This window comes from Lonchura striata, chromosome 6 (genome assembly GCF_050655825.1).
Source record: "Lonchura striata isolate lonStrDom1 chromosome 6, ASM5065582v1, whole genome shotgun sequence".
NCBI classification, from domain to species: domain Eukaryota; kingdom Metazoa; phylum Chordata; class Aves; order Passeriformes; family Estrildidae; genus Lonchura; species Lonchura striata.
In genome coordinates this window covers 2,972,070-2,999,265 of record NC_140708.1, presented here as the reverse complement: position 1 = coordinate 2,999,265, position 27,196 = coordinate 2,972,070, and the positions used below count along the sequence as shown (strand labels likewise).

Sequence of the window (27,196 nt, the reverse complement as noted above, 5' to 3'; positions counted from 1 at the left end):
GGGACCTCAAACTGAATTAAAAGACTACCTGCCGACTGTCTGCTTTATTTCACCTAGCAATAAAATGAAAAAGGGTCAACTCTTGCATTGCCATATATAAACAACCACAAAGTGAAGAGGTGCCAATCCACACACTAGCAAAATTGATGATACGTTGGTCAGAAAGCATGTCTCTTTTTTATTTTTCAGCAATTAATTACTGAATCTGTATCCAAGCAACGCATGGTATTTGCATTACCTTAGAGGCCCAACTCTTCACAAAATAGAAACCAGCAGTGTCCTCTGGGAAAGCAGCTTTGCTTTCTCATGCTGCTCTGAGCTGGTAGCAGCCACAGCTGGGTTAAGCCAGGCCATTCATTGCATTTGGTGTGGCTGAAGCAAGTATGAGATCTTGGAGTGGCCAGGTATGCAGGCTGACATACCAAATGCAGCTTTACCTAGGAGAACAGATCAGCTTAGATCCAAGGGAATTCAGTCCCAACAGTGAGGCTGTGACTGAGACAGATGTGACTTAGGGACACACACACAGCTCTAGCTTTGAGTTAGAGAACTTGTTCTTGGTTCATTTTTCACAGAAAACCAAAGCCAGCCAACACCTCTGTGAATTCAGCATCTCCTGCTGTCAGAACTGCAACCAAGCACCAAGAAACCTCCAAGGCACCATCAGCTGAGGTTCAGCCTGTGTCTGTACTTGTCCAGACTGTGTCAACACCAGCCACCCAGGTAGGGAGGACACCATGGCGAATTTCAAGGACTAAGAGCAAGCTCTTAATAAAGTGTTTCTTCTACAATTTGTGACGGAAAACCCCGAATTTTCTAGCATTTGCTTTGCTGTTGAACTGCAGCTTTGAGCCTGGCAGCCATGCAGCCCACGGAGGAGAGGCCCTGCCTGCCAGGAGCCCGGCCAAGGCGGGCACCTTCCTCTGCCCGCTGCCGGAGGAGCAGGAGGCTCGGCCGGCACCGGGAATGTGCACGGGGCCGTGCGGGCTCTGGGGCGTTCCCTTATCCCAAACGGGATCAGTGTTCCCTTATCCCAAACGGGATCAGTGTGCGTTCCCTTATCCCAAACGGGATCAGTGTGTGTTCCCTTATCCCAAACGGGATCAGTGTTCCCTTATCCCAAATGGGATCAGTGTGTGTTCCCTTATCCCAAACGGGATCAGTGTGTGTTCCTTTATCCCAAACAGGATCAGTGTTCCCTTATCCCAAATGGGATCAGTGTGTGTTCCCTTATCCTGCACGAGATCAGTGTGTGTTCCCTTATCCCAAACGGGATCAGTGTGCATTCCCTTATCCCAAACAGGATCAGTGTGCATTCCCTTATCCCAAACGGGATCAGTGTTCCCTTATCCCAAACGGGATCAGTGTGTGTTCCCTTATCCCAAATGGGATCAGTGTGTGTTCCCTTATCCTGCACGAGATCAGTGTTCCCTTATCCCAAACGGGATCAGTGTGTGTTCCCTTATCCCAAATGGGATCAGTGTTCCCTTATCCCAAACGGGATCAGTGTGCATTCCCTTATCCCAAATGGGATCAGTGTTCCCTTATCCCAAATGGGATCAGTGTTCCCTTATCCCAAACGGGATCAGTGTGTGTTCCCTTATCCCAAACGGGATCAGTGTGTTCCCTTACCCCAAACAGGATCAGTGTGTGTTCCCTTATCCTGCACGAGATCAGTGTTCCCTTATCCCAAACGGGATCAGTGTTCCCTTATCCCAAACGGGATCAGTGTGTGTTCCCTTATCCCAAACGGGATCAGTGTTCCCTTATCCTGCACGAGATCAGTGTTCCCTTACCCCAAACGGGCTCCGGGTGCGTTCCCGGAGCTCAGAGGCTGGAAGGGCAGCTGGCTCTGTGAATCACCTTTTCCCCATCTCAGACTGGCTCATCCCCTTTCCAGCCCAGCGTGTTTTCCTCTCCCTTGTTACAGAGCTCATTTGAAATCTTTTCCTTTCAATGAAACCTATTTTAAGCTGAATCGTTTCACTGCTATGTAGATACACTTGCTTGCCACATAACATTTTACTTTCCACATCAGAGGAAAGTAACAGTACTATGTTCTAACATTACCATGCATTTGGAGTAATTTTTGTTGCAAACTGACAGCATATTCACAGCTGTGAATTTTTCCTGATAGGAAAGAGGAGCCATACTTACTTTAAACTGAAAGGTTCACGAGTTTCTCACTTTACGTTTGAAATATGAAGAAAAGATGTTACGATACACTGTACTAAAGCTTTTCTTGCCCTGATTAACTGAGTAAGGCAATAAAGTATTAACAGCATTTTTGCTGTTATCCCATCCAGGAAGATCATCAGCAGTTGTCCACAATAGAATTTCTGTTCATTGCATTAGGTATTTTGCTTTGGACTTCATCCACCAACATCTTTTTTATGTCATTCCAAAAGCACTTTTCTGTTGTATATGAAAAATAAGGTCTGCACACCTAAACATCATCTTGTGATGTTTTGCATTCTACAGGCTCAAAGCCCCACTAACTATTTGCAAGGACTGGATGGAAGACCTATAATTGCTGCTCCTGTATTTACAAAGGTAATTTCTTCTATGACATATTTGAAAAGTAGAGGTCAGATAACGGTAATGAGAGATAACTAAAAATGAGCTCTCAAAAAAAAAAAAAAAAAAAAAAAAAAGTTTTTCCTAAGCCATTCAAGGGTTTAAGTGGCTTTATTAAATCTTACTGAAATCAGTATTACATCCAGACCATTAAGACATTTACTGACTGTCTATTCATTTTCTCTAATAGATGTTACAGGATATTTCAGCTTCTGAGGGGCAGCTTGTTGTTTTTGAATGTCGGGTGAAAGGAGCTCCTTCCCCAAAGGTTGAATGGTATAGAGAAGGAACACTGATAGAAGACTCTCCAGATTTTAGGATATTACAGAAAAGTATGTTTCTTGTGTGAAAATATTGTGTCTAATAAAATACAGGCAAGCAACAAAATTGCTAACATAGCAACACTGTGAATTTCTTATTACAACTGTAATTTTAATTTTCAAACGTAGTCAGAACATCTGCAATTTTCTCTAAGTCATTGAAATGCTGAAATTGTGAAAATTCAACAGAAATTCCTTAAATACCACACTAAAGTAAACCTAAGTGAAACAACGGTTCCTCATATCTTGATTTCATGTGGGTCAGAGTTTCAGAAATTGTCTTCAAGACAAAATAAAATTGTGCCAATACTGAAAAACCCCCCACCCAGCTACTTGGAGAATTTATTTCCTATTCCCAAGTTTCAACAGTGCTCATGAGTGTTCACATTGTTCAGTGGCCTTGACATACCATTGAGTAAAAGGCCTGGCTGTCTTTACCTCCCCTTAAACAGATAATTGGATCAAAAGAGTATTCCATCATATTTAGAAGGTCAAACTTTATATTTAGTGCTTAAGGAAAAATAAATATTGGCAAAAATAATTATATTAAATCTAATAATTCTGCTCTTCTTCCCTTTAGAACCACGATCTATGGCTGAACCAGGTGAGGATCATCAAAGGTTCATAATTTTTCATTACATAGATATAGTGGTTTAACCTCACAAAATATTAAATGTTAAAACTTCATTATTTAATTAACATTTATTCTTTTCCTCATGTTCTAAAGCTACAAGTGGCACATGTTTCACTATAGACTGTTCCACAAACATGGAACTTGAGTTAATTCAGTCTCTTTTGCAGAAAATATTTCCACTTTGCTTAGACCCAGTTTTAACGCAGGATTTAAATGAGCTAAAGATTAATAAAATTAATGTATGAGGGTCCCCTGTATATCTGAGGTGCTGAAGTGTTACAGTGAGCTCATGGGCACTCTGTGCTCCCTTCCCTGGGACTCTGTGACTCTGATCAGATAACCCTGGACCCTCCTTCCTGCCCCAATGGGCTTGGTGGAGAGCCAGGGAAGCCCACCCTGTCCAAAGTCTGGATAAACCCCTGACATTTCCTGTTCATCCTCTTTTGCCCCACTCTCCCCATGGACACCACAGAATAAAGAGAGCTGAACCAACATATCTGGGGTAAGAGCCTCTTTTGGAAATCTTTGCCATCTCCTGATAATCCTCCCCTCACAGCCTTGGATCTCTGGGCTAGCCTGATAATTCAGGGGGCTGTGTGAGGGGGAGAACGTCACTGAAGTATATGAGATGAGGTAGCCCTGAGCTATTTTTATCTCGTTTACCATTAGGGAACATTGCATCAGATGTTCAGCCATGTCAGCCATTCCCTGTGCTCCCGACCAGCGTAATGTGAGAGTATCACATCAGGTGTTCCACCCCTGATATCAGCAAATCCTATAAATGGGGCTGGATCTGCTGATACCAAGGATCAGGGCAGGATGTGGGCTACTTCGCATGGTTGGAGCAGAGGAGCCCTATAGCTCTGGTTATTTCTCCATGAGAGATTCACTCTCCTCATTATGCTTTTTGCCATTAAAAATATGAAGCCACTCCTCTCAAGATGGAAAGTTAACAAAAGAGTAATAATTCTTGTGGAATATTAACTTTTGTATTCTCCTTGCCCTATTTGAAATATTTTTACTCCAAAAAGAGTCTTGAAAGAAACTGCCTCTGTCTGAGATTTAGGAATATAAAAATGGAGCCAGAAGCCACCAACACTGTGCTGTTACTGTCCAGTGGCATCACTGCTGAGTAATGTGAAGCAGTTTTTAGGGGATAATCAGTTGGGTGCAGTTGTCACAGCCTCATCACCTGCTGCTCATTCAGAAGGAATGTGGATTTCCATGCATGCAGTGGTTGGCAGATCCCAGCACGATGATCTAGATATTATAATGCCTTAAACTAATTCTGTTATCATACTACTATAATAAACTTTATTCTCCTATAGTTTATAGGAAACAATCTCTTTGTTGCTATTGGGTTTTCCTTGGTGATAACAATCAAGTTTAAGTGTGCAAAAGTACTCATAGAATATTTATCCTGCGAGGTTTTAGGAAAGTCTATTGCAAAATTGTAGAAAAATAATCACTGAGTAGGTGAAGAAATGTTATCAGCCCACATTTAAATTCACTTTAGATATTACTGTTCCTCCTCCTCCCAGCTATGCAGCCAAACCAAAAGACTTCAAATCCCATCCTGGTAGGTATTTATTAGCTGGCACTGCTGCCCTGACGTGTCAGATACTGGTCAGCCAGGAATGTGATAAACCCACACTGACTTTTCTAGATGGAATATATTTTTTTCTAGTACAATTTTGCTAGGATACTTTTGATGCCCATTAGTCATCTTCACAAAGAAGTCAAAAGACAACTTTCTGTAAGCACAGTTAGCACAATCCCTTCTATCTGCAAATCTGCACTGCACTGGTATTTTTGAAAACAACACCGGTATTTTTGAAACCACAACATATATGTATGTGGTTTATATTTATCCCCATTACAGAGTGACTTCAATTGCTACTAGTCAATTATAATTAATCTTTCAATCTTCAGAGATAAAAAATCCCTATTATTTTAGTGAGCTGAGAGTGTGGAGTACACTATATACTTTTCCAAATTAAATTTTAAGTTCTTTTAAGTCTGTACTTCATGTGTTAGGAAAACATTTTCTAATGTTTTCCACACACTGCTGACACCTGTTCTTTGCTTTCATTGGGCATGCTGGAGCACAGAGGGTACCAGTTGCTGCAGACAATGCTGATAACAGCTGCTGCACACAAAGGCTGCCAAAATTGATAATACTGGTAGAACTAGAAACAAACTGAGCAAGGTGGAAGTCCTTAAGGAAATCTCCCCAAAGGTTGTCAGGGTTCTGTGTGTTTGTTCACTGCGTGTTCACTTCAACGACTAACCCTGCTCTGATGCTTTGCAGAGGAGATTTGTACTCTCGTTATTGCTGAAGTATTTTCAGAAGATTCCGGCAGTTTCACCTGTACTGCAAGCAATAAATATGGCACAGTGTCCAGTACAGCTCGTCTGGCTGTCAAAGGTAAGAGTTAGAGTCTTTTGCTCCTCGTAAATACAGCGGAGCAGGCTGTGATTTATGCTGTGTACTGTTGACTCCAACGCAGCTCAAGTTCTGGCAATGTTCTTCATATCAAAAAAGTGTGAGAATTCTCTGGAACAAAACCAATGTTTGTATTTCAAAGATGTAGTGGAATAATTCACTGGGGACATGGCTGAAGACCACGGATTGATTTTCCAAACTGGAACAGTGTCCCTTTTCCCTCTACCTTTACAATATTCCTTTTTCAAGGGAATTTGTTCTTAAACAAACAAGGTCAAACAAGTCAGTGCAACAGCTGGAAGGACATCAGAGTGAGTGTTTTGAACTGTAACTTTTGTGATTTCATTTCACAGTGATTTCTGGCATTTACATATCCCAAAGGTTTGACTTTTCCTTTTCCAGCACCTGAAGACAGCAGTAATGCTGCTGCCCTTCACACGACGAGCTCCATCGACTTTGTAGCCACTGAGCACCAAGCTCCCCCACAAACTCCTTCCAGCCACGGAGCCCACCAAGCACCCAAACCCAAACTCGAAGGTGTTCTTGTGAACCACAACGAACCCAGGTCCAGTTCCAAGGCAGGGCTCCGTGTCCACTTCAAGCTGCCTGAAGATGAAAAAGGAAGTGAATCATCCTCAGAGGATGGACTTGGCACCACAAACCACACCAGACCCAACCATTTCCCAGAGAAGATAAATGGACAGCCAATGAAAATACCAGAGCCAACATCACCATCCAAGGAACCTCCCCCAGTACTGGCTAAACCAAAGCTGTAAGTAAACAGAAATGTAATTCTCAGGAGCATTGCTGATATTATTTAGTATTTATTGATCACAACACCATTGCGCTATAGCAAAAATTGAAGTGCAGAATATAAAGGTTACATGGCATCGGCCTAACTAACCATAACCTTAGAAAACAAATTCTCCAGCGCTAGATTATTTTTTCTGTATATCCCTCTCAGAAAAAGTGATCTCCAGTTTAAAAAGGAAAATGTTTTCCCTTTGAAATGTTATTAATTCCACTATGTTTTCTGCTGCAATCAAAAGGTGAAGTACACTGATCTTATGCAGGCAAAATAAAAGCAGGTTCTTCAAACATATCTTGCTCAATTCTCAGTATGAAATATTGCCCAAAGCAGACATATTCAGGCTTACACATAGTACAGACTGGCAACCAGCAAGCAACTGTCATCCAAAAGGCCATGCTTCATGCCTTGTATGTCCCACAAACGTCATCTCCCCCTAAAACAGATAAAATACTTGGAAATGCTTGATAATGTGAAACCACTTGTACTAAAATGCACCTGCATGACTGGTGCACTGGGAGCTCAAGGGGAAATTTGAAGAAGTAATGTAGTTGTCTTAGAGGACAATTTATGGAATTCACACTGCAGTTTATTAAGAAAAGTATTTTCAGCATTTTTTCAACCTCCTACACATAGTTTAACAACAAGCACACAAACATCTTCATTTAATTTCTTAAATAGGCAGAAGCTTTACCTAAGAGCTGAGGAAGGACTCTATAAAGTAATTCACTGGTTCTCTTAAGCCAGGATGTGATTTCATAGCACAAATATTTCAAGGAGAAGACAGAACTTATATTCCTTGTAGCAGAGGAAGAACTCAGCACACAGGAATTGAATTTGTGAAGCCCACATACATTCATAGTCCTAGATACTTTCTGAGCTGTAGTGAGTTTAAGCGGGGGCAGAAGCCGTATTTAAGTACCCAATACTTACATAAAGCAGAATTTCTCTCAGATCCCTCTCCCAAAAAAGCTGAGTTACAAAGGATTGCTTTATTATGAAGATGTATATATGAAGGGCACAAAATGAGGCCCACACAACTACCAACTCTAACATTCTACTTTATGAAAGCTTGAAATTGCTACCTTTACTTGTCTTTAATGTGATTTCTGTTAAGTATATTGTATAAACTAAGTCTTTTAACTAAAACCAAATTAGGTTGAGTATGTATTTGCTTTGTCAGGTGCAATTATGCTTGGTCTCTACATCTACATTTTCCACTTTTTATCAGTAGTTATTTAATACTCCATAGTTTTTTACACAATCATTTTCCATATCTTCTATGTCTCTTCCATTTTTGGACGGGAAAAAGCTCTCCTGTTCTTCATGTGCTGTATTTCCATATACATAATAACAAAATAAACCACTTGAAAAGGCAAATTATTTTCCTTAATTGCAAAGTAAAAAATCCCTGAACAACTATCTAGTAGATAGCATCTAGAATAATAACTACTGCATGGAATGCAAGTCCTCTCTGAATTACCCTCTCCTGCCTGTCATTGAATGTCAACACCACCTAAACTACATTGGTAGTATATCCTGTGGTGGATTATTACAAAGCTTTATCAGTCAAAGTGCTGGTTTCAGTAACCACTTCAGCAGGAGGTAAATAATGCAACCTGGCTTACAAACACTCATTTAAATTATGATACACCAAGTCTCACTCTTAGGTGCACAAGCAAAGAGGTACTAAAGTGACTTTGGCAATGATATCCCTTAAATATATTTGAGTATGATTTATATTTATATTTCACATACTAAAATGTAAGAATTATCTTCAGTCAAATAATTTGCAGACAAAAAGCTTTGATGCCTGTGGCAAAGAAGAAGACATGAAGGAAAAGGTTATTTTAGTAGAAAACTAATATGCTCCTCTCATAATGTTAGAGAACATGCCATGTAGCAGTTTTCTGTCTCTTACTGTAACATAGGACATTGATTTTTTCTTTCTGAATTCATATATGGAAATGCAGCCAACTGGTTCATTCAGGGCTCAAAACCAATTCTGTTCATCTTTATTTTCTGTGCAGTGATCAGAGCCAGTTAAAACAGCTCCACAACCAGGTCTTGCTTGAGCAACAGCAGGTGCACCAGGCATCTCTGAGAGAGCTGTCATTCAGCAGCACTTTGGTGAATTCTGCTACTTGCCTCTACCAACAGTCCACCTCAACCCTGTGCAAGCAAAGCTCAGCCTTCGGCTACGGCCGCCCCAAGCAGCTCGTGGCACCACAAACGCCCGTGGCAGCCAGCCCCTCTGCCAGCTCCTCAGCCACATTCAGCAGCATCCCCCAGGCACCTCCGAGAACAAACAACATGGAGAACTTCACAGGAGGGTTTACAAGCAAAAGTGAACAGTACCTCCCAAGCCCTAAAGAACCCGTGGTGCCTCCACTAACACTACCTACATGCAGTGTGAAACAGTTTCAGCCCCAGACTGTGACTCCTGCTCCTCTCTCCCCAACCGCACGGATCCAGAACCCAGTGGCTTTCCTCAGTGCTGTTCTTCCTTCACTTCCTACTGCGCCATCCACCAATGCCATGGGACTGCCCAGAAGCACGCCAGCCACGTAAGTAGCAGAAACCACAGGCGCAAAAGCAGGGACACGCAAAGGAAACTAGGATGTATTTCTGTTCAGGTGTTCACTGGGGGAGTCCCTGAAATGCAGGTCTTCTGTAAAATAGGAAAGTGAGTTATTCGTATATTCTGGGCATTTAATCTAACCTTTACATCCAGTAAAGAAAAGAAGGGATATAAAAAGACAGAATTGAAGATAGAGAAATGTGAGCGTACAAAGAAGTATACAAGAATGTGGGGGCTCAGAGATTCATAAGACTGTACTAGCATGAGAAAAGAGGTTTCCTGAGCTTGCAGGATAAGTCACTCCAAGATTCTTTGCTTACACCAGGTATAAAAACATTCATACCTATTGTAAGCAACAAATAAAGTTTTAAAGGTACCTTATACTGCAAAGGTTTTTCTAGTCCTGGTAAAATCTAAGAAATAACTTCTGTAAAGGTTTTTTTTTTGTTGCAATACTTTCAACATTTGAGGTCCCCCAGAAAATCTCAGGAGAGTTAATGGTTTGCACATAAATACTTTAATTAACAACCAGCGTGATTTTTATGACAAAACAGCTACCATGATACAAGCAAATAAGGATGATGATGTACTGGCAATGTGGTGGCCTTGAGAGTTTCTTCTCTACTGGTGGAGTTGAAGCAAATTTCCCTTTTGTGGACTATGTGAACACTGTGTTAGCATGGCTAGCACCTGTACATTGGTACAACTATTTACCCATAGAACTCCAAATCCTGCACAAAGTAAGGAATATTCTCCCTTCTTATCAATGGTACAGTTCAAGGTAGTGGGAGCTATCAGCAAGTCAATCTCCTAACTATCCTGCTGATACTAGATCAGCCAATCTGTTATTACAACAGAAAAATGTGTCCCTGTGTCTATAGCATTCACCACTCTGTGTGCCAAGAATCTTGCCTCCAAACCTGTACTGCACTGCTCCTTGCAGCCCTCCCAGTAGCCCAGCATAGCCCCATAATTGCCATCACCCCATGGCATGTGCCTGGAGCTCTTCCCAGCCCTGGCATCCTGATCAGACACACAGCATAAAGCTGTAAGGTCACAGTGAAGGTTTCCACTTCGGCCAGCCCAAGCAGACCAAAGGCTGTTTGCTGCAAGAGCAAGCAAAAATCAGCTGCAGCTGTCACCAGTGCCCTTCCACCCCTTCAGAGCTGGGGCACAAGTGCTCAGGGGCTCTTCTCTTTGCATGAATGACACTTAATTCTGCCGTGTGCTTTTCTTTTCTTCACTGCTGCACAGGCATGGCCACACAAGTCAGCACAATATGCCTGCCAGGCAGATGACTAGTTAAATATGTTTTCTTCATTTCAGCTTTCCTGGGTCCCAGCCCAGAGCTGAATTCCCACACAGCGAGCACTCATTTTGCTGAGATTCAAATCTTGACCTCTGCATGAGAGAGTCTCAGCAGGGCACAAAAAGTTAGGAAAGAACCTGAGCAGTATCTGTGATAATCTGTAAATACCTATTGAAGCTTCAGCTCCCCTTTTTGGCATTATCAACAACAGCAATTCTGGCTACCAAAGGAGTGAGAGCTCAGTGTCTGCACAACAATACAGGGATGGCACCTTGCCAAGCAATCACCAGTTATGCCTTTACCTAGAGCCTGTTATCAAGATCCCAACACCTGTTCTACTAAACTACCAGAATATTGCACACTTCCTAGTAGTGTCCTGTTACTGTGCTCCAGCACTACACTCTCACTGTCTCCTGAAAGTCTGATTTCAGAATGTAACTATTTTCAAACCTCACTAAAATTAAACACACCACATCTATAAAATAAGAACAAACTGTTGATGTTTGGTCTCATAAAAGGGTGAGAGAAATTAAAGAAGTAGAAGTTTATTGAAAGAGTAAATGATCAATGAAGATGTGAGATAAAGATCAATGAGAAATTGTATTAACTCTTAAAATATTGTCTTATAGCAGTCAAATGTATACATTGTACACCTAAGGTAACACCTACACGAATTTCTTTAGCATTTACTGTGACAGCATTATTGCAGGGTAAATATCAATAGAACTTAGATGTTTGTTGCTGCATCACAACCCTAACTTTGTTTAAGATGTGTGTTTTTAACTACTACTGCATGAGAATGGGATGCCTCATTAAGATAGTACCAAAAAAAAAAAAAAATAATATCCTGTATTGTGCTTTGGCTCCTGTGTAAATAAAGAATAGGTTCCACCATAATGTATCATAGCATACAGGTGACAAAATATATACATATATACATATATGCATATGCTGGTTGTTGCATGCTAGTATCAGACTTTTCTTTTAATAGCCCAACCCAAGGATTAAAGAAAAACTTGAAGCCTCTGCCATTAGCAACAGAAGATTCCATTCGGGAAAACAAAGTCGCACTTGTAAAGGACCTGGAAAGAAAACTGCATTTCAGAGAGGATGCTAATCAACAGAGTGGTCAGCAGGTAAGAAAATCAAGTGTTAGTAAATGGCACTCATGAACAAGACATATTTGCTGATGTGAGAAAAAAGGTGTTCATGTGGGTGAGCTGCTACACTACTTTAGAGAGGGAGCTTTCGTGTGAGTACTGGTTTGGAATAGGAAACTGGAACTTTAAACAGAAGGTATGAGGGATGCAGCTGTAGAAAATTCACTTTGTGACTGAGAAGCATTTTTCATTTCTGATCATCTCAAAGGCTGGTATGAATGTAAAACTTCTTTATTTTCATGAAAGCTTCTGGACATTGGCTTTTACTTTTTTGCTTTGCAAGTTGCTCAGTTCATTGCACACCCACATTCATACACGCTGTTCTAAAACAAAGAGTAATGAAACAAAATAGTTTAGTATAAGTTTTTGTTTTCTTTCAGTTCAGTTGAACAAAAATGGGCTTTCCGTTTTTTAGCATTATCCTGTATTTCTGAATTTCCAAACTTATATGAATTGACAGGGAAAGTTCTTCTTTGAGAACTTAAAAGAATTTAGCAAAATAAAAAACCTTTTACAAAGTTCAAAGAATAAAACATCAGTTCACTCTTAACTGGAATCAATAAATGCACTTGATCTCCACACTGTCTATGAAACGAAAGAAGAAATAAAAAATTAAATAGTATTTAGAGGTTGAAATTACTAAATCAGGTTCAAGCACCCTGAACAAACAGCAGGACATGCTAAGGACTGTTAGCTGCTCTGCCTGCAGGTGATTATTCTTCTCTCCCCTTGGCCCTGGAGCCCTCCATAGCTGCCCCACCAGCAGGCCTAACACAGCAAATCAGGGCTTGTCCCCATCTGTTGTCAACCAAAGAACTTTTCCCAACATCCATCAGCCCTTCTGACAGAGAACGTGCAGAGAGAAGCAAAACTCCACCGAGCAAAGTCCCCTCTGTGGACAACTGCAGTGTAATCCCTGGGGGTTTTTAATTTTGCTGCTGACCTTTCTTTCTGGCAGACCACACTGCCAAAGCAGTTTGAGCAAAACAATTGGCAAGCAGAAGGTTTTGCAGATGAATCACAAGTGTTACAATTTGTACTCGCTATGCTAGTAAGACAAATTATTTAGAGAGCTCCTGTGAAATACCAGTCAGTCTTTGGAGTTAACTGCATGATGACCTCTTTAGAAACAATGGTCACTACTAGTGTCAAAATTATCTGCTGACAGCAAAAGATATTTATACACTTATTTGCTATTCTGTATGAGACCAAACCTAAATCATGAATTCCTCAAACACTGGAAAAGTTCAAAGGTGGCACTTCTCTAATTGTTACAGCAATTAGAATGCCAATGTCAATGAACTAAAATCAATAAAGGTTTCCTCATTTTCCTCTTGATTTCCAACTTTAATCCCTTCTGATTTTATTCTTCTCATCTGAGAAAAGCCTACTCCAGCAAATTCAAGCCAGCCTGAGTCTTCTCCTCAATGAAGGCAGTGGTTATTTCAACAGAAGCCAGGATGAAGGGTATTTTCCAAAATTCCTATTGCTTTACATTATACAGAACAATCAACATCATGAGAATAATATGCTGGAGTGCTGCATTCACACCCATATATTTTGTCCTGATTTTCCCTCTCACAGTTAACGCAGAATTAAAAAAGGAGACATTTTCATTTCACACATAGAATATCTGTATTAAAACAATTATTGTAATGGTAGGGCAGGGCTTACACTGTCATAAAGACAAATGCAAGTCTTCTCTGTGTGTGAGATCACTGCATAATGGAGTGTAGCATCCAGTAAGAATATCAAATGTTGGTTTCCTTGTATTGTCTACATACTATTTTAAAAATTCCTTCTCAGAAAATGTGTCCTCTGGTGCATTTTTATTTAGAACATTGTACTGGGACCCCGCATTTCAGTAGCAGAGCTCATTCTCATTTACAATACCTGCAGAGCATGCAGGGATCATCCAGAACAACTGCTGCAGATGACAAGCCTGTGCCTTAACGTCCTGGTATTGTCTTGTACTGCTACATAAAGGGCAGTAATGAACAGGAGGGATTTGCATTCTGGTGCTCTATTTATTATCTAAAATTGACTTCCGTATGAAAAATGTTTAGCTCACAAGATGAGATTTTCCTAAGTGTCAGCATTATGCGCTCAGCATGCTATCTGATAATCCAGATGTACTCCTTCTGTTTCATCCAGTACATCATTCATCACCAACAATAAAGAAATCCAGGATCAGAACAGAGCTGGGAATTTTGCTGATGCTGCATGAGACAGAACAGATTAGTCTCTGGGCTTCTACAGTCATGATGACCAGGAGATGCTGACAGAAATACAAATATGACTTTGCCAAGATTATAACTGCACCTTTGATCAAGTATATGCAACAACAAGCTGTTATTTTTACCAGAAAAAATGGCCATGACCCTAATTTCTGTAGATGGTGGCAAGTTCTAGTGCCAGGTGAAATTTCGTCACAACTAGGAGCACTGAAAAAAATGTGATTCAGTTACACCCAAACATCTTCAGTCAGATTTGCTCAGTTCTTTTAAACAAAAGGGGCACTAATGGCTTCATGCAATCACAGGAAGATGTTAGGACAAATCTCAGGACAGAGGAGATCTGACTCAGTGTCTTCCTTGGCTCGAAGACAATTGAATTCCTAACTCTGAACTTCCATAAGGACAGGCTTCGCTCCTTGCCAAGGGGTACGTGTCATCTTGGTGCTGTCCCAGGTTGCTCAAATAATTCAACATTCCTTAACAGCAGGAGAAAAATATGGAAATTCCACCTTTCAGAACAGCTTCTGTAACAGGGGACTTGAGCTAGAAAAACTAGAAAGCTAGGTGGTAGAAAAACACCTCCTCCAGGTCCAAGAATAAAACTTAAGACTTCAGGCATCAAGAACAGGTCCTCAATTAGCAGGACATTTCAAAGAGCATTTCAGCTCAGTGATTAGAGTCCTCTGATGGAGAAAAGGAACAGAGACAGACTGAGACAGAGAAATAAAAAGATAATCACTCTATTGCCCAGAAACGAGAACAAAAATCTCCTGCTCTCTTGTCCTTGCTGTAGTGGATGTTTCAGTATTTCTGCAAAGTGAAAGAGGACAAGAAGCACAAAGAAGATCCCCATCCACTCCTCTCCATCCCCAGAATGTTTTATTGGCACAAAGCTGGGAGTTTTCTCTTGGAGACTGAGATTGAAATGCTGTGAGACCAAGCATCCAAGTCTCATAACCTCAGTGAGTGTCACATAACTGCAGCACTCGATGAAAGGAGAGCACAGTCAGCATTATCTCCACTTCCCAAAATCTGCCACTTTAGTCCACTGGGACTTTCATCTGCCCTACAAGTAAAACATCTCAGTAATCTTCAGTTAGAATGAGTCATGTAGAAACAAAAAGATGTATGGGGAGAAAAGGAAAGAAGGAGACTTTTGGGAGATTTTGGCAAATGGAAAAATATAAATGTGTAATGGAAATTAATTATTTTTCCCCTGGTATTTGAAATCATTCACAGGCTTCACCAATATAAATATATCTATAAATATTTCCTCTGTTAAGAGAGGAAATTCGGCTTTACAAGCAGAACCCAGAAATTAATGATATTATCTCCTCTACATTTTGTTATACTAATAATATAAAATAGAAAAATTATGTAATTAAACCTCAAAATGCTGTACAGTAATAAAACTAAATTAATTACCCATGAAATAATAAAGGAAAGCATAGTTAAATACCAGGGCCTGGTTTATACATTTTAGTTGTAAGAACCACAAATTGTGCTCACATATCTGTATAATTTACTATGAAGACTATCATGTGGCAATGCTGATTGGTTGTGTCTTACATAAGACTGACAGCAGCCTTATTTTTAGGACAAAGAAAAAACCTGCAGCTGTTTAGAAATTATGCACAGACCTCACCTGAATATTCTTCACCTGTGCTAGAGAATACTTGATAAGAAATTCCAGAGCAGAAGAGATGCAGAGTTTGTCCAAAAGCTTTTTGATCACTAAAAGCCAAGGCCATATGCAGATCCCAGCTGATCACACAGGCCCTGACACCAGTAATGCCTCAACACTGATCCCACAGAGCCAGCTCCTCGCAGTTCCCATTCCCTCAGTCTCAGAAAGGCCCACAAGCCACCCAGAACTCTGTTCCCAGGGCACAAAAATTACACTTCATTCAATCACTCCAAAAATCTGCCTCAAAATCAAGCTTCACATAATCTCTCACAGGTCAGCAAATGTAAGCAATTTTAGACTAAGGATGGGAATTTGACCACAAATTCCCTATGGAAGCTTGTCTCTTTGTACTAGAAATGAAAAGAGATTTGAGAATCTGACCAAGACAAATTTCTATTAACATATCTAAACTCTCTCTAATTGTGGCAATGGACATGGAACAACCACATGTGCCTGTCTTCTTAAGACCTAGAGCTAATCAACACCAAAGGTCAGACAGGTTTTCATGGCAGGGATCCTTCCTTGCGGAGCTCCCCATGTCGGGGAGGGAAGCTGAGCTCCTCGTGCTTGCACACACTCACTCCAGCTGCAATTCTGTGGAAATGGAGATGGCAGCTCCATGTGCTTTCTCCTCTGTTTCTTTCGTGCTTAATCACTCTGAACTGTATTTTGAATATTGTCTAGCTAGACAATGACTTGTCAGGCTCTTCATGTGTTTATGTTTGGGCAAGCATGAGATTCATGCCCATATAACTCATCTGCAGGAAATGTATCACCCCTGTGGTACATCTTCATAGGACATGCCAAGTGGAGTAAAGCCTGTGCATTGCATCTGCTGCTTTTGATTCCCACTGCTGAGAGGGGAGCAAGGAGAGGAGAGAGAACACAAATTAATCAGGAGATTTCTGTCAGAGTAGTCTAGATTAGACTGTGAAGTTAAGGAGTGTTACAGCTTGGAAACAGATGCTGAGATGCAATATATGCCACTTTCTTAGACAAACTGTTACATGGATTTAGAATAATTCTGCCAAAAAGGCAATCTAGTAAAAGTTACAAAACTGGGATTAAATTGGGAAATTTGTCTAGCATTGGCATTAAGTTGGCAACAGAATTGTTTTTACATAGTGTATGATAATCAACATTCAAGCAGAGCTCCCCTAGCCTTTCTGTTTATGGCAATTTCCATGAGTTACTATCCTAACGTCAGATTATTTTGACTCTACAAGCTTCTACTGACTGTTAGTATGTATATTCACTAAGATCTGAATCCTGCAAAAGATAAATTTGAACAACAACAGATGCAATATTTTAAAACTCATATTCATATACAAAGGTGCTTAGAATCTAATGGGATTTACTACACTCTATGCAATTCCTCTTTTTTTGCCAAAAATGTTCACAGGTAGCAGAAAGGCCCTAGAGTTAAATTAGTTGACAAGATCTAGGAGACCATGATCCAGCTCTGCTCTGTCACATTATTTTGTGTTATCTTAACAGGTCCCTCAGCTTCTTTAGGTCCCAATTTCCCACAGGTAAAATGCAGCCCTGCCCTGAAGGGTGCTGTACTCTCAGGTTGTCAAAAATGATGGTGATGGGGCCAAACAGATCCACCACAAGGATAAAATGCTGTGAACCTGTACCTTCTGCATGACTGGCACAGAGAGAAGATTTTGTTTGTTGTGCAGGACAAAGTACAGCCACCCACCAGCAGCCTACAACAATATTGCCAAGGCAGAGCAAAGGCCAGCAGAAGGAAAGCTGCATTTCACTTCTCTATCTGCCACAGAGTTCCACCAGAACAATACAAAACCCCTTCAGACACATATTCAGCACATTTCCTGGCTTTGCTTTCACCAGTTTTAAGTCTTTTACCCTCCAAACTATACTGTGACTATATCAATACAAGCACCACTGCCTGCTCCCCTTTTGCACATCATGCACACTAAACAATGTGCATTAGATGCAGGAGAAATAGCCAAGTTTCCAAAGCTGCAATCTACTCAGCCTATATAATAATATACAATTATAGATGCATTATATACATTATGCTTTGTACAGAGCTTTACACCACTGAAGAGGAGCTTGAATTTTTAGTTGGTGGATACAATAATTTTAAATATCTGGCTACTGTATTGAACAAGTGTGTGAATTACTGCCTGTAGAAGTTTCATGTTCTAGGAAGGCTGCCAAAAAAGGAGCTGCAATGCTACACTTTTGACTCCAAACCAGGGCCTGAACCTTTGTACTCTTTCCCTCAGTCTCCTCAGTATGCTGAACTGCAGCCTAGTTTTAACATTGTACCCCATGCCTACATGGGCTTGTTATTTGTGTGACACTTTCTGAAATACTTATCTGAACCACAACAACAACACTTTGACCTACACCACTTTTGTAATCACATTCAGAACTAGGCTTACGGCTTCTGTGATAAAAACAGTTCTTTAGAAAGGACTGTTCTTTAAACAGCCCTTTCTGTTCTTGCTAATCCTTAAAGAAAACCTACCAAACAAGCAAAACCAACCAAGATTATACTCTGCATACAAAAGTGTATTCTCACTTATTTCAGAGATTTCTGTTCTTTATGAGAAGTTTGGTGTAACACCTTCAGCCTCTGAATGTTGGTGTTCAAATTTTCACAGCAAGGTTAACTTGCTCTTGTTTGGCTGTAAATTTATACAAGCATATATATATGCACACAGAACAGGTTTAGAAAAGCAAAGACTGAAGTATGAGGGCAACACACAGGAAACAGGGGCTGTGGGAACATTGACTTCAATGTTTTCTAATTTAAAATGCATTTTTGAATATAACTCCTTGAAATGAGCAGTCAAACTCCTGCAGTCAGCCTGCACAGTTCCCTGCCAGAGACCTGCATTTGTACAAGGACGCTCAGGGCTTCCATGGGCAGGGAAGCAGCTGCCAGCAATGACAACCCAGTGCTGATGGTGCAGCAAAATGCTTTTGTTTTTACAAAGTGCTACTTTTATACCTCTTTCTATATATCCAGGGTCAAATGCAAAGAAACATGGGAGAAAAGCTGTCCATTATTAACTTCAAAGGGTCCCATGAAATGCATTCCTTCCTCTATGGTATTTTCTTCTGCAAGCAGGCATTTGAAAAGGAGGAAGTGCCCATATTTCTTACTGAAGTAGTCTATAAGACTACTTAATATCCTCAGCACATCAGCCAGGAAAAAAATTATACACTGCATTCACAGAAAACTTTTTAGGATCTAAAGCAGATGCAAGGTTAATTTGCTTAGGTACAACTTGAAAATTATTGCTCTGAGTTTTATTTATGTCAGTTGGTTAGATCACTTAAGACAGATCTACACTTTTTGAGTAGAGGGGAAAAAAAAGATGTGATTGTCTCTATAGGCATTATTTGATTTCATCTGTTGGCCATCATGGCTACAGCAACGCTACACTATTAATTTCTTATAACATACCATAACTTCTTTTGGACAACAGTGATTCTAGAAAAAAAAAATCCATATGAAAAACTGATTACTAAACTCAGCTGTCTATAAACAATGCCAGACTGTGCCATCAGCTTGCAATATTTCAAAATTTAACTCTGTCTTGCAGCATTTTGTTCTGCAGCCAACACCTTCCCCATTAACATGATGCCTTGAAAGTGTAATGGCAATGACCTTCTAGCCCCATTACCCACCTCTCTGTCAGCAGCTATACCCCCTGATTCTTACAGGATTCTGCCTTCCTAAAAAGACACAGGCCTCTTCTCAGTATCAAGGGTAAAACACTGCTAAACTTTCCCTTGGAACACTAGAATCAGTTCTTGCCACCTACATGGGGAAATGACCCGTTTGGTTGGTGAGAAATCAGAGAAACTCCAGTTTTACACTGGCTTTAATGAGGTGAGAATTTGATCTATAAAGCAATTTGCTGAGACCTGCTGCATGAGAGCAGAAAAGCTGAGGAGCTGAAACTTCTCAGAGCAGGACAAAGTGTTCAAGGTAAGGAAGCAGTGTGTTTAGTATTTACATGTTCCATGGGGTCAGTGGTTGTCCCACACACACATCACAGCCCCGTGTGCCAAACAGCCTCGAGTTTAATCCTCCAGCTCCTTTTATAGGAGCTCCAATTACACTTGTGGTTGCTCGAGGTCTTAGCCCCATCCAGCTCCCTGGGCAATGATACCTCTGCATCGAGAACCAAATGATTCTGGCTGAGAGTCCCTGTGCAGATCAAACCCAACCTATCCTTGCTACCCCAGGGACTCCAATGCCACAAGGAAGGGATCCTGGAGGGGGGACTCAGCATCCTCAGCTCCCTGCCAACACTCCCAGAACCTTGCAGCTCCCTGCACTGCTCTGAAGCTGCATGGAATGAGCAGCCCTGCAGCATCAGAGAACAAGGGACCAGTGCAAGAGGAGCAGCTTCATTCACCAAATTCCTTTCTTACCTACTCCAAACTGGCTGCCTTTTCCTACCATAGCTAATCTTCAAGCAACCTCCCCAACACAGATATTTTAGATGAAAACACACAACATCTACCACTGTTTATTTAACCATAGCAATTTCCAACTTTTTCTATTTTATGGCTGCCACATTTTCATGCCCAAGTCTTACAAACGCCTGTCTCCTCAAAACTCTGCTGTAATGTCTAAATTTTTGGCCACTTCTGTCTCCTTGGTCTCCTGAAGAAAGCAGAAGAGTTTGTCAGCTAAAATTTTTTGCTGCCTCCATCTTTTCTCCCTGCTATCTGGAAACTGTTGGTCAAGACCATAATCAGCAGTAAGATGGAATGGCTAAATGATTAGGGATGTAATTGCCAGTGTTTTGGGATAACTGTTGGTTCTTTAATTAACTTCCTATAAGATTTCAGACAAGATGCATTTTCTGGAGCTTGTTTTCTCAGCAAATTGAATATATCTAAGGATTTATTATTTAGTACTTGTTTTTTTCTAAAATTTTAGAAAACGACTTTATTTACCAAAACACCTTTATTTACAAAAATTTTAGAAAACACTTTTTTACATCTTTACTTAGTACTTGTTGTTTTCTAAAATTCCATTTTCAATAGAAGCAGGAAAACTCTGGGCTTAAAACCTGCACAAATACAGGTCTGAGCAAACTGATTTGTCTTCTACAGGTAATACATGATTTCCCCAAAAAAGACAATTTGTAATGACTTGAGCAAGGAGCTTTGCAGGTGTGTGTGTGAGTGCAGCAGGCAGTGTGCTACCTGAGAAGTCCATCCAGGTGCAGCTGCACTGCTCCACCATGCCCAGGACAAACATTGGTTTGGAGGCACAGACTGAAGCTGGCTCTTGCTCTGAGGCTTCACAAGTCACAGCAAGAGAAATTTGGTCAAATGCCTCCTGGTCTAGACAGGAGATTTCCTCATGCAAAACAGCTAAGTGATGAGACATTTCTAGTTGAATTCAGGGGATCAGGAGAAAGTTCATAATCACATCAAACTATCTGGAGATGTTCATTTATGTAGGAGTATGCTGTTTTTATTGCATAATCTGTTTAATCTTTGAAGAATTTTAATGTAATATATTTTGCATTCTCAATTACACCAGCTAGAAATCTGTCCAAGTTTAATCTGATGTTAATTACTCTGAAAATATTTCCCTTTCTTCCCAAATTTCTCTTTTAGTGGGTATAGTTTTCCATATTTAATTATGAACTGAAATATACAGCATTCTTTTCTATAATTAGCAGGTGATTTGAACACAAAATCCTCAAAAATTTGGTATATTTAAATTATTTCTTTTGATCAACAGTGTGCAAGAGTATAATTTTTTTTGACAGGGACTTGGAGGAATTACACGTTTGATTTCTTTTGTTGCCTGTGAAAAAACTCAGTGTCATTACACTGTGCAGACTCACGATGCAATATCTGTGCCCACAAACCAAATTCAGACAGTTTCAGGATGTCCTAGGTTTACTTCGGCTTTTTTCTTGTCACTTGTGGAATTAGTCTGAAAATGGCAATGGCTGCCACGAGTGTTCTGCTCCGAGCTGCGCCTCTCTCCCCTGCAGGAATATCGCATTTCCAGCTTCGAGCAGAGGCTGATGAACGAAATCGAATTCCGCCTGGAGCGGACGCCGGTGGATGAATCGGACGACGAAGTGCAACACGAGGAAATCCCCACAGGCAAATACATAGCTCCCATCTTTGATAAGAGACTCAAGCACTTTCGGGTAATGGAAGGATTCCCTATTACATTCACCTGCAAAATTGTTGGAATACCTGTTCCCAAGGTACGTCATTCTCACTGTAACTGCTAAAGGAACAAAGCCCAACTCCCAACTAGTTTCTGTTCATCCCTCCTAGGCTCTGTGGAGAGAGCTCCCAAATGAAAAATTTCCCCCACCTTTCTAAAATAACACTATCTGCTCCTGAGCATGCATCAGGCCTTGAGGTCCAACCACCTGACTCCAGGAGACACAGAACAGCATAAAACCCCAGAACTTCCCAGCAAGATGAGAACTGATCTAACCAATAACGTGCCTAGAGCCAAGGAAAGAGAGCATGACAGGCCCAGCTATGATATGCAGCTTCCTGAGCTCAACCTGGAATCATGCTGTTTCACAGTATAACTGATCTGCAAAGTTTTTAATATTCTAAAATTTAATTAGCTCTCGCTCAACTGGGGTTATTTTTCTAGTCACTGTTAAGTCATGGGGGCGTGTCTGATCACTACAGGTCTACTGGTTCAAGGATGGCAAGCAGATTTCAAAGAAAAACACACATTTCAAAATGAACAGAGAAGAAGATGGAACATGTTCTTTGCATATTGAAGCTGCTACTAATGATGATGATGGCAACTACACGATTATGGCTGCAAACCCACAAGTAAGGTGTTTTATTTTCTTTTACAGAAATCCTTGTTTCATCTTTTTCTAATATACGTTAATAAGAACACAAATTAGGCCACATGCTATGACATCAAGTGGTGACTTTATCACAAATCAGGTGCTTTAGAGCATAGGAGAGGAAACCATATAAAGATGACTGATGAAACTACTCTCCTGCCACACAGAGAGTCAAAAGCACTAAGGACAATTTTTCATATTAGTAATTCCTGCCTTAACTCCTTTCCACTCTCTGTTGCTGATAGGTACCTTTTGAGATATGCTGACAAGACAGGCATGATTTTTCAGGCAGAAAGAAGAGAGCAGGAACAAACAAATAGTTACATTAAATTTGGAACTGTTACCAAACACAATTATATTCTTTATCCAGGATGCAAAGATGTGGATCTGCAAATAGCCTCACTCCCTTACACCATTCTCCTTGACCCCATGTGCTAGCTTAGCTGTTTATTTAGAAGTATATTCATCAGGCATCTTTTTCCAGTTTTAATGTTTCTCTTTTTAAAAAATATTTTCATTTTCAGTTTCTGTATGTCTGCATTTTAAAGCAGACCAGTCCAAAGGTAGTAGCAGACAGTACCTGTGGCATGAATAAATAAGCAGGGACAGGCACCACTGCTAAATGCATTGCCACAGCCTGGAAGAGTTTGAGAAACCCCTACCTCAACTGCAGGCTGAAAGCATTTGCTTTAGGGAAATGGTATTCTCACTATAGTTCAGCTACTTTATAAAAATAAAACCTAATGCACTGTAAGAGTTCAATATTTATGCTTTAAAATTAAATAAGCCATTAACCAACTATTAATTCTGTTTCCATTGTGAATTGCAGGGGAGGATCAGTTGTTCAGGACACCTGATGGTTCAGAGTGTCCCTTTTCGGGGACGAATATCCACAACTCAGCCTCACAGGTGAAAGAAAAAAGTCCTGCAGACCTTCTTTATGCTTTTTACTGAAGGCATCCAAAATAACCACTGCATTCATTGAACTTCAATTCTCAGTCATAAAATGGAAATAACAGCAGCAGTTCCCTCCCAACAGGTCACTTCTATGTTTTTGAAGGTCATCCTCAAATACAGGGAAGTTTGAGTACAATTTCATTTACTTGTTGTAGTGGAGCTAAAGACAAGATTAGCAAAAAGAAATTCAGCCAAAAAAAGCAAAAAGAAGCAAAAGCTGGCTTGGGAATCCAAGGATACTACATGATATAGTTAACTTTATAATCTTTCTAAAGGGAAAATATGCAAGAATTAAATAACAATCAGTCCATTTCTTGCTGCCCTTTTATGTAACTCAAGCTATCTCTCCATCCTTTTCCTCAATTTCTTCCTTTTTTTTTAAACATTAGTAAAAAAAATTGCCTTCCAAACACACACGTGTGATTTTTGTGTTGCAGAACACGACCCCGGGTGCCAGAGGGAGACAAAGAGGCAGTTCAAGAACACTTTTTCAGGCCATACTTCCTACAAGCTCCAGGTGACATGGTGGCACATGAAGGGCGACTCTGTAGGTTGGATTGTAAGGTACTAACTGGTTCCTCTGTTCACTCTCACTTTCCCTACCTCTGTACATGCATTGCTACTTGTTTGCATGCATGTATGGCATGCATGAACATTTTCCATTCAGGTTTCAGTATCTCATTTTAAAAACTATTTCTTAATGCCATTGTCTCTGAGCTGATTCCAGGGATTTCTTTTGAACAAATATTCTATGGGATGAAGAACAGAGAAAACACAACCCAGAAACAAGAAGGTTCACTTACAAGGTTGTTCAAATTATTAGACATGTTCACTCTGTCCTTCTTTACCAGTATGAACTCCAGAAGTTCTTCTCCATTGTCAGATTCTTAACATAATCCAGAATAGCACAAAGCCATGAGAAAGAGAGGATGCAGCACGTTGCTTTGTGTTCAAACAAATGTTCCCATTGTATTGGACTGAATTACTGAAGATGAACACTCCCTGAAAAGAGCAAACTGAGCCAGTTCATTTTACGCTTCCCCAGCATGCATAGAGGCAGAAACATCCCCATTTGCTGATTGGAACCTTGGCATGAAAGAGTTGACAGACGTTAGGGTACACAGAGTGAACATCCTGTTACTGAACACCTTTGGGAGCAACATCTGCTCCAACCTGTTCTGGAACCCCTCTAAGTCCCTTCAGTGCAGCAAAGGTGGCAGGGCTGACACTGACCTCTACCCTGAAGAGGGTAGAAGCTCTGAGGCACAAGTTAATGCCCTGAAGATGAGCAAGACTCATTACTACTTAATTCATGGCGTTAAGTTTACATGGAGCATGCCAGAGAATTTGGTTATTCCTAGCTCTGCTATCCTGGCAGAGCTTGTGAAGCCTTAAAGCATGTCTGGCACTGCACAGACCTGGGAGACAGCAGTCCTCACTCAGAGAAGTTCCACTTCCCTCTTTCTCTGCTTTGTAAAATGTTTGGAAAGCAGTATTTTAGATGTGAGTAAATACTGCTCCCTGTTGAAAAGGTTTTTAATACTACAACACAGTCTAATCTTTCAAAAAATACTTAATTTGTAATGTTCTAAAGGATGCAAGTTTAACAGCTATGAAGTGTTATATCACTCATCAAATTTTACCAAATACAAAGTAATTTGTAAGGAACTTTTTTTGTCTGTGTTAAACTCTGTAGTATTTTACAATTTGATTTCTATTCAGCACCAAAAAAAGGAAAACTAGCAGATTATTAAGAGTCTTTCGTGAATCTTATATTTCAAACTAAGTTTCTTCCTTTCTGACTGAGAAAATGTAGATCTTTCATGTACGTTTAAATCTTTTTTACTTGTTTGTTTTCTGGGTTTCTCCCTTTCGGAAGCCGTCAGCAGAGAAACAAAATCTGAGAAAGAATTTTTTAAAGAAATCTTCCTGGTCTAGCTTTTGGCACGATTCAGGTGGCATTTGTGAAAAGGCTTAGCTCTGAATTTCCTAACCTCTCTCTGCCAGTTGGACACTTGTCTGGAGCTGTCTCCCTGTCTCTTAGGTGAGTGGGTTACCAACTCCAGACCTGGCGTGGCTGCTGAACGGCAAACCCGTGCTCCCGGACGGCAGACACAAGATGCTGGTCCGAGAGACCGGCGTGCACTCTCTGCTCATCGACCCTCTCTCCCAAAGCGATGCTGGGACCTACACTTGCCTTGCCACTAACAAAACGGGGCAGAATTCATTCAGTCTGGAGCTCACCGTTGTAGGTAAGAGGCACTGAAAAACTCATCTCAGTGATTAAGCTATCTTACCTTATATTGTTTCCCTACAAACAATTATAGATAGTTAATGCCTTGAGAGTAGGAAAATCCAACAGCTGTAGATACAGATAGGTAATTTTTCTATATATATTTCCCTCCTCAGCTGATAGAGGGAAATGTACCTGGTTCTCAGATGAGTGCACTCCTGTTACCAAGAGAGTAAGCCATAAGAATTCTGCCTCATTATCACCCATCCTCTCTTGTCTGGGCAAAATGACATTCTTAACTTTCTCCCCAAAAAATGCTTAGGGTTTGAATTCATAATATATATGTTGAGGTATCCCAGATTTCAGCCCAGGTTTTATTGGTTTAAAAACGGTTTTAAATACAAAAATTAAATCTGAATACTGCTCTTTAATAAAGCCCTAAAGTATGTGAGACATTGAAATTTATAAATCTAGCATTAATTTTCTGCAATGGTTGTATGTTTAGACCTATTAGACATGCATATATTATTTTACGAACTTCAGTTCTGCCTATTATTTACTTTACGTTCCCTTACAGAGGCTATGTCATGGCATTTCACTTCCCTTCCAACATCCCACTAAAAATTCACAACCTATTTTGGTATCACAAGAATCATTTTTATCACGTTCTCCCATACTATCCAAAGAGAAACAAAGAATAAAATATCTGTTGTCGAACAATTCTTTTTCCAGCAAAGGAAGTCAAAAGAGCCCCCATGTTTCTGGAGAAGCTTCAGAACTGTGGTGTTCCAGAAGGCTATCCTGTCAGGTTGGAGTGCAGGGTGGTGGGAATGCCACCTCCCGTGTTTTACTGGAAGAAGGACAACGAGACCATCCCATCAAACAGAGAGAGGATGAGGTACTGCACCATAACACCCATGCCTGAAGTCTCTTGTGGCTGGACTGTTTCCATGAAAGCCTCTGTGATGAGTACAGATGGTGGTGCTTTGTGACAACTGCTTTCACCCACAGAAAGCTGTAGAGATCTTGCTTCCCTGTGGGGTGTACAATGGCAGTTTCCTTGGTTCAGAACAAAGGCATGATGCACCCCTGCCTCAGAGAGTGGGGACAGAGCCTGTGGGCCACAGGCCTGCCAGAGGGAATGGATCTCCTTATCAAACATACCCTGATATGGCATTTTAGTGCATTTCAGCACCTTATTCTCTCTAAGCTATTCTTTCCCAGTTTAGTTCCAACTAGGTATGAATTCAAACTCAGAACAGTTTCAGTGCCCCAGAGTATGTGATAATAGAGAATTTATCATGTCAGATAGAGAAACTTAACAAAGTTGGTCACAAACAAAAGTAAAGACTTTGATCCATACTTACAAAATACAAAAAATTGAAGTTTGGCTCTT

General features: G+C 40.5%; 4 protein-coding genes across 8 annotated transcripts in view; 2 read left to right on the top strand and 2 right to left on the bottom strand.

Moving 5' to 3' along the window:
- PBLD (phenazine biosynthesis like protein domain containing) overlaps positions 1-27,196 on the bottom strand; it is a 108,387-nt gene that overhangs the window by 37,033 nt on the left and 44,158 nt on the right. Inside the window, exon 9 of one of the 3 annotated variants that reach the window (XR_014956389.1) lies at positions 239-27,196. This exon is cut by the window's right edge and continues 15,433 nt beyond it. The exons of the other annotated variants lie outside the window; for them this stretch is intronic. The gene's annotated coding sequence lies outside the window, so the exon portion shown is untranslated. The remainder of the gene's footprint in view (positions 1-238) is intronic. 3 annotated transcript variants of the gene reach the window in all.
- The window catches only part of ATOH7 (atonal bHLH transcription factor 7), a 45,967-nt gene that overhangs the window by 3,885 nt on the left and 14,886 nt on the right, over positions 1-27,196 (bottom strand). The window contains exon 1 of the mRNA XM_085583872.1: positions 239-27,196. This exon is cut by the window's right edge and continues 14,886 nt beyond it. The gene's annotated coding sequence lies outside the window, so the exon portion shown is untranslated. The remainder of the gene's footprint in view (positions 1-238) is intronic.
- MYPN (myopalladin) overlaps positions 1-27,196 on the top strand; it is a 70,760-nt gene that overhangs the window by 35,020 nt on the left and 8,544 nt on the right. For all 3 annotated transcript variants that reach the window (XM_085583843.1, XM_021529040.2, XM_085583841.1), the window contains 14 exons: positions 576-723; positions 2,482-2,553; positions 2,768-2,909; positions 3,478-3,501; positions 5,843-5,959; positions 6,380-6,749; positions 8,816-9,352; positions 11,667-11,811; positions 21,774-21,995; positions 22,441-22,590; positions 23,440-23,519; positions 24,005-24,131; positions 25,612-25,819; positions 26,533-26,698. In XM_085583843.1, coding sequence (XP_085439969.1) covers positions 576-723; positions 2,482-2,553; positions 2,768-2,909; positions 3,478-3,501; positions 5,843-5,959; positions 6,380-6,749; positions 8,816-9,352; positions 11,667-11,811; positions 21,774-21,995; positions 22,441-22,590; positions 23,440-23,519; positions 24,005-24,131; positions 25,612-25,819; positions 26,533-26,698 — 2,508 coding nt within the window. The remainder of the gene's footprint in view (positions 1-575; positions 724-2,481; positions 2,554-2,767; positions 2,910-3,477; positions 3,502-5,842; positions 5,960-6,379; positions 6,750-8,815; positions 9,353-11,666; positions 11,812-21,773; positions 21,996-22,440; positions 22,591-23,439; positions 23,520-24,004; positions 24,132-25,611; positions 25,820-26,532; positions 26,699-27,196) is intronic.
- LOC146766995 (uncharacterized) lies at positions 820-2,216 on the top strand. The gene has a single exon (XM_085583865.1). The coding sequence runs from the start codon at positions 967-969 to the stop codon at positions 1,939-1,941; it is 975 nt and encodes a 324-aa protein (XP_085439991.1). The 5' UTR covers positions 820-966; the 3' UTR covers positions 1,942-2,216.

Coding starts and splice junctions, on each gene's coding strand:
- LOC146766995 (XM_085583865.1), top strand. CDS start 967: ATGTGCACGGGGCCGTGCGGGCTCTGGGGCGTTCCCTTATCCCAAACG.